Below are 9874 nucleotides of genomic sequence, written 5' to 3' on the forward strand. Positions count from 1 at the left end.
TGTGTGTGTGTGTCTGGGACAGGGCAGCGTGCTGTGTGTGTGTCTGGGACAGGGTGGTGTGGTATAAAGTTGAGCTGGTCATTCACAGTGTTTCTGTCTGTCTGTGTCTCTCTGTGTTGTCCACCTGCAGATTTTCACCAGAACCGAGGAAGCTTTGTACCACCAGCAGCTACATAGCAAGGAGCACCTGGGCAGTGCTGACTACGTGGAGTTTGCCATTCACAACCGGGAGAGTTTGCACCAGATGCTGATTGGTGAACAACTGCAGCAGTGTTCGGAGTGCGGTCAGTTCCTCAGCACCATGGAGCAGTTCTTGCAGCACCAGGGCCTGCACACTAAAGCTGCTTCAGCCGAGAATACCGAATATCCCAACGGTGACAACAAGGGAGAGCTCACGGGGCTGGAACCCGCAGCGCGGTATGTGTGTGGGGATTGCAGTGCTGACTTCCCCAGCCCCCAGCTGCTGCTCGCACACCAGTCCACCCACGGCAAGGAATGCCCCATGCACACTGGTACCATGGACTGTCGCCAGGGCTGGCTGGAACATTCAGGATCTGTCCCAGAGCAGGCAGCTTCCTCGCCTGGAGCCCAGGAGGGCAACTGGGGGCCGGGCCTGGGCGACAGCACCAACCACTGCCCGCAGAGTGTGAGCCCAGTTCCCCAGAGCCTGGATATAAACCACACCGCCAAGGGCACAGCAGATCTGCCGGGCTCCCTTGGAGGGTTGGGGACCTCAGGCTTGGTACAGGGAGTGTTGGAGAGCTCGGGAATGGAAATGGGGGCTGTGGCGAACTCTGGGTTGGTGCCAGGGGCAGTGGGGATCTCGGGGCTGGTACAGGGATCTGTGGGCGGGATTGCTGAGGGGGTACCGGGGATGGTGCCGGGGGAGGTGAGGGATCATTGCTACGAGAATGTGACTGGCCCGGCAGCTCTGGAAGGGACACAGACCGCTTACGGTGAGCCGCCTTCACAGCCGGAGGCCCCCCGGCTACCGAATGATTCTGCGGCTCTGGCACAGCCCCCCGGTGCCGCCCCCGGCAAGGGCCAGTCACTGGACTGCGCCGAGTGCGGCAAAGTGTTTACCAGCGCTCGCCGGCTCCTGCAGCACCAGAAGACCCACCTAAGCCGCGCCCACAACTGCCCAGATTGCAAACGGACCTTCAAGAAGGCCTCATCGCTGGAGCAGCACCTCCGTAGCCACAAGGGGGAGGTGCTGTATCTGTGCACCGACTGCGGCAAGGGCTTCAGCACCGAGTCGGCGCTGGTACAGCACCGGCGGCAGCACACCGATGACCCGCTGCACCGCTGCAGCGAGTGTGGCAAGGCCTTCAACAACATGACCAAGTTCCTCTATCATCGACGCACACACTCCTCTGCCGCCGCTCCCAGTAAAACCACCGGCGGTCCGGCCAGGAAGGAGGCCGAGAGGAAGGAGCCGGTGGCCCCCGGCTGCTCTCAGCCAGCGCAGGAGGAGCCCGGTGCCGCGCCGGACGCCCCCGGGGGGCGCCCCAGCACTGTGCTGGTCTACGAGTGCGGCCTGTGCGGTAAGGAATTCGGCAAGCAGTCGCAGCTCCTTCGGCACCGGCGCCTGCACAACTGCGAGCGGCGGCACAAGTGCCAGGTGTGCGGCAAGGCCTTCCGCAAGCCGGTGCACGTCAAGAACCACATGCGCACCCACACGGGCGAGCGGCCCTTCCAGTGCGCCGAGTGCGGCAAGACCTTCACCACGCTGGCCAACCTGATGCGGCACCACCAGACCCACACCGGCGAGCGGCCGTACAAGTGCGAGTTCTGCGGCCGGGCCTTCGCCCAGTCGTCCAACCTCCAGCAGCACCGTCGCATTCACACCGGTGACCTGCCCTTCAAGTGCCCTGACTGCCCCAAGGCCTTTGCCCGTGCCTCCAAGCTCCTGCTGCACCAATACTGCCACACCGGCGAGCTCCCCTACACCTGCTCGGACTGCGGCAAGGGCTTCACCAGGCAGCGGCGGCTGGAGTTGCACCGGCTTGTACACACCGGTGAGGTGCCGCACCGCTGCCTGGACTGTGGCCGCCAGTTTGCCGACGGCTCCAAGCTGGAGGAGCACCGCTGCTCGGGCCGCTGCACCGACACCTACGACTGCAAGAGCTGCGGCAAGCGGTGCCACTCACTGGGTGGCCTGCAACTGCACCAGCGCAACCACACGGGCGAGCGGCCCTACGGCTGCCGCCAGTGCAGCAAGAGCTTCGCCAGCGCCGCCGGCCTGTCCCTGCATGAGCGCCGGCACACCGGCGAGCGGCCCCACCCCTGCCACGAGTGCGGCAAGCGTTTCGGCTCCTCGTCCAGCCTCCTGCTGCACCGCCGCATCCACACCGGTGAGCGGCCCTTCAAGTGCGGTGACTGCGGCAAGGCCTTCAAGCAGTCCAACCACCTGCGGGAGCACCGGCGCACCCACACTGGCGAGCGGCCCTACAAGTGCGAGACCTGCGGCAAGGGCTTTGTGCAGTCCATGCACCTGCTGGACCACCGCCGAATCCACACCGGCGAGCGGCCTCACCCCTGCGGCAAGTGCGGCAAGAGCTTCAAGACCCCGTCGAACCTGCGCAGCCATCGGCGCACCCACGCCGAGCCCCACATCGTCTGCACAGAGTACGGCGAAGCCTTCGCCATCATCGAGTCCAGCGAGGCCATCCCCACCACCATCGTGGAGACCATCGAGATCTACCAGGCCACCCTGGACGACAGCATCCAAGTGGATGGCTTTGTGTGAAAAGGCAGTTCTGTGCTGTCGCTCCTGCCGCCTGAGCAGAAACGCTGAATGTTTGCGGACTTCCTGTGGGGGCAGGCTGCCATCAATGTTGTACATTTCACCGAGGTTTACAAGGCACGTGACTTTGAAGAGTTTATTCTCCACCCCCCCCCGCTGTTTTTTTCGAGCTACCTATTAGCCTGAGACTTGCTCCCAGGCAACGTTGGTGACTGGGATCCAGTTTAATTTCCTGTTAAGTGTGAAATACAGAAGTTGTTCCTTGAACTCGTGTCTTGGCCTTTTCATTTCACGGCGCCTTTCCCAGATCCCCCCCCCCACCAACGCCAGCCCCCCTGCCGAGAAAACAGCCTGTCTCTTGTTGTTTTCTACTGGACACATGAAACTTCTCAACTCAGAGAGAGCTGAATGGTGGAGAACAGTTTGCAAGCTCCCCAGGAGCCAGTGCTCAGTACATCTTGTGATCTCTGTTGTGGCAGAGGCCGTGAAAATTAATTGAGCTTCCGCTCGTTAGCGACGAGAGAGAGAGAGCTCGGGGTGCCAGATGTCACAACTTAAACAAGTTGTTCCTTTAAACTAAGAGTTTACCCTTTAATTTGGAATGTTGCTCTTATATTCTTGCTCTTTTATTCTTAACCTGAAGCACATCTGAAAATCTCCTGTTACAGTGTCCCCTCAAGTGACCAGAGACCATAAGTAATGAGAAGGGATTGGGCCATTCAGCGTCTGGAGCCTGCTCCACCATACAATAGGATCATGGCTGATCCAACGTTCCTCGCATCCACATTCCTGTTTTGTCCCCATAATCCTCCTGATCAAGAATTGATCCGTCTTGATCTTAAATATACACCAGACTCTGCCCCGACAGCTCCCTGTGGCAAGAAGTTCCAAAGGCACTCAACCCTCTGAGAGAAGAAATTCCTCCTCATCTCAGTCTTCAGTTGTTGCCCCTTTATTCTGAGACTGTGCCCTCTGGTCCTAGACTCTCCCATAATGGGAAATATCCTCTCTGCTTTTACCCTGCCTCTGTGTTTCAATGAGATCACCTCTCATTCTTGTAAACTCCAGTGAATGGAGTCCCCTGTCTGTTTAGCCTTTGCTCACAAGATAATCCCTCCATACTGGAGATCATCCGCGTGAACCTTCTCTGAACTATCTCCAATCGAATAATATAATCAAGCAGAGTGTGACTAATTTATTAATTTTTCAAGTCTGAACCAGAGTGGACAGAGGAGAACCCATAAATGTGTTGTATTTGGAGCTGCAAAGGGACCTCACAACAAGTTGTCAGATGATATGAGCCCGTGCTGTTGGAGTTAGTAAATTGACACAGATAGAGAGTTAGCTCATGGGCAGGAAGCAGTGAGTTGGGGGTGGGGGGCGATATGTGGTTCTTTTTCAGGTTGGTGACCCCTGACCAGTGCAGTCCCACAGGGATCAGTGCTGGGACCATAACTGTTTTATAATATCTGTTAATGACTTGCAGGAAGGAAGTGAATGTACTGTAGATGATTTGCAGATGATACTAAAAGAGGTGGGACGGCAGCTTGCGAAAGGAATTCACACAGTTTAGAGAGAGATATGGCTAGGTTAAATAAGTTGGCAAAAAGCTGAAAAGTGGAAATGTGGGACATTTTGAAGGCAGGGCAGAAAAAGAACAGTATTATTTAAATGGAGATAAGCTGCAATGCAAAGGGACTGGGGTGTGTGTGTGGTGGGGTACGTGTGCAGGAAACACAGCTAACACATGGGCAGCAGGTAGTCAGGAAGGGTCATGGAATGTTGGCCCTTATTTCAAGGGGGGTTAGAGTATAAGAGGAGGGGAATCTTACTGCAAGTGTACAAGGTGCTGGTGAGGCCACATTGGGAGCACGGTGAGCAGTTTTGTTTCCCTTAATTTGAAAAGAAAATCATTGGAGGCAGTTCAGAGAAGGTTTATTCAGATGATCCTCACTATGGTGGGGGGTGGGGTTGACCTGTGAGCAAAGACTAAACAGATTGGGACTGCATACTCCACACTTTATAAGAATGAAAGATAAACTCATTGAAATATATAGAATTCTTAAGTGCTGAGAAGATGCTTCTTATGGGAGTGTTTAGGACCACAGGGTGTTGTCACACTGGCAGTATTACAAGTTTCCAGAATCTAAAGGAGTCTTGGAAAGTTATAACCAGTGCATCCTCTATCTCTGTAGCTACCTCTTTTTGGATCAGGGCCAAGGAACTTTACTGCCTTTACCCCCATTAGTTAATCTAATACTACTTCTTAATTCCTCTCCCATATTATTTATTTATGGTGGAAGGTACTTCAATACTAAAGACCAATGCAAAATGTTTGTTTAATTCCTCTGTCGTTTTTTGTGGTTATTTCCAATAACCATCTCCCCCAGTCTCCTCATTTTCTACAGAGCCTATGTTCATTTTATCCTCCAATCTCACTATTCTCGACTCTTCACGGCTTGCCTGCTTTTTAATTCCCCAGCCTGGGCCCATCTATTCCCAAAACTCTGAAGGTTGCACTGTAGATCTGTAACTCCAGCTCCAAGCGGAGAGCCTGTGAACTCTGCCTCAGTCTGAGCACAAGCTCCAAGCTGCTTTCCACATAGTAAATACAGTTGGCAATATCCTCTGCTTTGGATGTAAGCCAGGCTGCCTCTGTCTCCTGCTGTCTGCCTCTAATGTGGTTCCAGACTGCACCAAATAAAACTGATAGCCATGAATACATAAGGAAGCCTGCAACCTGATCTCAAAATGCCTCCTCAACCCTCTTTCTCCGTGCCAATGGGAAGCATTACTGTTTCTACTTGGATACAAAGCTAATTATACATCCTTTATCCCAACTCCCTTTCATCTTGGGCTACAAACTATTTCTGTTTACAATTTGAAACCTTTCACCTTTCTGGGATTTTGGGAAACAAGATTTACTCACTGTTTATTCAGATTGCTGGCACTGCCTCTGTGAAATGGTATAAATCTTTTGATTTCTAACAGGCAAACAATTCGGGCTTGGTTTTGGGCAAACTCCACGGCAGGTAACCGCCTCGTCATTTACCTCGAACGTCAAGTCGCAGCCCCCAAATAGAAACTTCATAACGCACTGTAACCATGCTTTCTGCTTCATGAGCCATTGGAATTGTGAATGTCACTGCACTTTCAGAGTATCCTCAGATCACATGCTCCACCACAACTGGAGCCAAGGACTGCCTGATGCACAAATTGCATCTTTTGATTAGATTTTGTGTTTTGGAAAGGCAGAAAGAGTGATTGTGTGGTTGAAATTTTATTTGTGCCTAATGACTGCTTTCTGTGGTAGTGAATTCCGCCGGCTCAGCACTGTCTGGGTGGGGTCATTTTTCTTCATCTCAGTCGTAAATGTGTATTCTTTAATTGTGACCCCCCCCCCCCCCCCCCCCCCGCCCAAAATGCCTGGACTCTTCCATCAATGGGAACATCCTACCTGAATTTACCTTCATTCACCATCATTCTTCTGAATGCCAGTGAATATAATCTGAACTGATTCAACCTCTCCTCATATGTCAGTCCAGCAATCTCTGGAATCCGCCTGATAAATCTTTACTGTACTCCCTCCATCGCCAGAACATCTTTCCTCAGATAAGGAACTGAAAGTGCACACTACTCCTGGTGTAGTCACAAGGTCCCTGTAAAGTTGCAGCAACATCCCTGCTCCTGTACACGAAACCTGTCACAATGAAGGCCAATGTGCCCTTTGTCGTCCTCACTGCTTGCTGTATCTACACATTTGCCTTCCTTTCTCATTACACAATACCCCTTCTAGGATGGCCAGTTCTCTAGTTGGTTCTTTGATGTTTTAACCAGAAAACCATCCTGTCGACACTCCAGGAATCCCTCTCCCTTGTTATTGTTACTGATTAGACACAGCAAAACCAAATGCACATTAAACTCACTGTAATTACAGCTGTAACTTTCCATTGTTTGCGTCTCTAATTTCCTGTTTAATGCCATCCTTAATACTACCACCACAGTTTGAAGGGGCTTTGATAAAGAGCTCCCAATGTTTCTTGTCCTCAGTGTTCCTCAGTTTGGCCCAAGCAGATTCCACATCTTCAGAGCTAATATCCTTCCTCACTATTGCATTAATTTCTTCTTTAACCAGCAATGCTCCTCCACCACTTTGACATTTTTCTCTGCCATTCCTAAATTCTGAATACATCCCTGGATATTCAGTTCCCATCCCTGGTCACCCTGCAACAATGTCTCTATAATCCCAATTATGTCATACCCTTGATTATTTCACCTATCATTTTGCTGGTTCAATTTTTTTTTGTCTTTTGTTCTTGTCCTTTATTCACCTCTGTCTGACTGCTTGCACAACTTGCCATCCTCCTGGCATTTTAGTTCCCCAACCACACTAGCAAATACATGCCCTAGGATTTCAGCCCCGGTCCTACCTAGGTCTAACCTGTCCACTTTGTACTTGTCCCACCATTCCCCAGAACCAGTCCCAATGTTCAGGGATCTGAAATATGCTCTCTTAGTCTGAGCACAAGTTCCCAGCTGCTTTCCACGTGGTAAATAGAGTTGGCAATAAGGATGTAAGCCAGGCTGCCTGTATCTGCTGCTGTCTGCCTCTCGTGGTTCCAGATTGCACCAGAAAAAGCTATGTTTCTGTTGGAAGCCTGCAATCTGACCTCAAAATGCCTCCTCAACCCTCTTTCTCCGTGCCAATGGGAAACATTACTGTTTCTACTTGGCTACAAAGCTAATTATACATCCTTTATCCCAACTCCCTTTTCATCTTGGGCTACAAACTACTTCTGTTTACAATTTGAAACCTTTCACACCTTTCTGGTATTTTAGGAAATACAGGATTTACTCACGGTTTATTCAGACTAATGACACCACCTACAAGGCAAAATATTTCTCTGTGAAACAATCAAAATCTTTTGATCTCTAACAAAGCAAACAACCCATCTCTCAAGCCACACATTCATTCAATATATCCTGCTATTTCTACACTGACTAGTACATGGAACTGGTAGTAAACCATGGATAACCACCTTTGAGGTCCTACCTTTCAAGTGAGTTCCTAATTCTACATGTTCTGCTTTTAGGACCTCATATCTTTATTTTTCATTTATGTTGTTGGTTCTGATGTATACTATAACCACTGACTGTTCACCCACCCATCGCCAGGTCCTGTAGCCACTGTGAGACATCCTTGACCCTAGCACTTAAGCTGGTGATCATGTCAGAGAATGTTCTTCAGAGATCAGGGCTCAGACCCCTGAGTGTATTCAAGACTGAGATAGATTCTTGATTTATGAGGGCTCTGGGGCTCAAGCAAGAAACTCGAGTTGAGGCCGCAAACCAGTCACCTGTGACATTATTGAAGGGCACAGCAGATTCAGGGGGCTGAAATGGTCTCCAGATGGTCTGATCCTGTGATTGGTCAGATTAAAGGGAAGTTAAGGCATAATGTTTTCTCTCAGAGGGTGGTGAGGGTCTGGAAGTCACAGTCAAAGAGGGCGGGAGAATCCTCATTTATAAAACAAAACTTGGATGTGAACTGGAGTGGAGCAGTGTGTAGCAATATCAAGGTTAGGTACAAAGAGCTGGAAAATGGGACTGAACTATGAAGTTTTACAGTCCTCACTGGACAGCAAGAACTATCTGTTTTAATCCCATTTTGCAGCACTGGGACCATAGCCTTGTGTGCTGTGGCTTTTCAGGTGATCATTGAAATACTTTTTCAATGTTGTAACAGCTCCTGCTTCTACCACCCATTCAGGCAGAGAGTTCCAGATACCCACTACCCTCTGAGTGAATAAATTCTTAAGTCCCCTCTCAACATCCTAATCTTAAATCTATGTCCCCCTCACTACTGAACCCTCTACTCCATGGAAAAGTTTCTATCTCTGCTATTCAGAAGTTTGTACACCTCAATCAGTTCTCTCCTCAGTCTTCCCTGCTCTGAAGAGAACAACCCCAGTTCATCCAATCTTTTTTCACTGCTGAATTGTTCTAACCCAGGCAACATCCCGGTAATTCTCCTCTGCACCTTCTCCAGTGCAATCGCAGTACTCCAGCTGTGGTCTAACATTATATACACCTCCATCATAACCTCCTTGTTCCTGCACAGATTACCACATTAATCCCTAATGCGCTCTACTCTTTACCCAATTATTTTCTTGCCCAGAACATATTTTATAAAATGTCTTTCTTTGGATTTTCCTTTATTTTACCAACTAGTGTTTTTTCAAGCTTCCTCTTCAAGTTCCTGATTTCTTTGAGTGTACCCCTGCACCTTCTATACTCCTCTTAGGCTTCTATAACGAGTGCTTGGGATTTACCACAAACTTTACTTCTTTTAAAAAAAAATCTAATCCTGTTCGTTTTCCAGTAACCATATACTCTGAAAGAACGGCAATGTATCTCCAAGTCAGGATGGTGAGTGGTTTGGAGGGGAACTTGCAGGGGTCTGGTGTTCCCATGTATCTGCTGCCCTTGTCCTTCCAGTTGGAAGTTGTCATGGGTTGGAAGGTGCAGTTGGTGGCAGAGGGAGTGGATGTTTGTGGATGTGGTGCCAATCAAGCGAGCTTTTTCCTGGATGATGTCGAGCTTCTTGAGCGTTGTTGGGGCTGCACCCATCCAGGCAAGTGGGGAGTATTCCATCACACTCCTGACTCGTGCCTTGTAGATGATGGACAGGCTTTGGGGGGAGTCGGCGGGGGGGTTACTCACCACAGTATTCCTAACCTCCTTCACCAATCCACCACCTCAGACCCAGCGCAATGGCTGTGCCCTGATGGATGTGGGCAGCTCCATCAGCAGTTGGGAATGGAAGGATCCCACCAGACCACATTCTGTATCCTTGACTGCAGCGCAGTCTGCGCTGGTATTTCTGTCTACAGCCTGATAGGAAGAGTTCAACTCAGAACTGGAATTACAAAGCCATCCAGGTCAAAGCTGGTCTGATTGATCTGTGCTGCTACACTGGGCTCCATAAGTTGTCTTTCCTGTGCAGCGTGTCTGCAGAATGTACAATGAACAGTGCAGTATCCCATCAATGATAGTAGGAACTGCAGATGCTGGAGAATCCGAGACAACAAGGTGCAGGGCTGGATGAACACAGCAGGCCAAGCAGCA

General features: G+C 50.3%; 1 protein-coding gene across 2 annotated transcripts in view; it reads left to right on the top strand.

Annotated features, from left to right (window-relative positions):
- LOC109925409 (zinc finger protein 420-like) overlaps positions 1 to 3013 on the top strand; it is a 10735-nt gene extending 7722 nt beyond the window's left edge. For both annotated transcript variants that reach the window (XM_048620653.1, XM_048620655.1), the window contains exon 3: positions 131 to 3013. In XM_048620653.1, coding sequence (XP_048476610.1) covers positions 131 to 2749 — 2619 coding nt within the window. In that variant the 3' untranslated portion in view covers positions 2750 to 3013. The remainder of the gene's footprint in view (positions 1 to 130) is intronic.
- Positions 3014 to 9874: the final 6861 nt, after the last annotated feature.

This window comes from Rhincodon typus, chromosome 47 (genome assembly GCF_021869965.1).
Source record: "Rhincodon typus isolate 14 chromosome 47, sRhiTyp1.1, whole genome shotgun sequence".
In the NCBI taxonomy this organism is placed as follows: Eukaryota; Metazoa; Chordata; class Chondrichthyes; order Orectolobiformes; family Rhincodontidae; genus Rhincodon; species Rhincodon typus.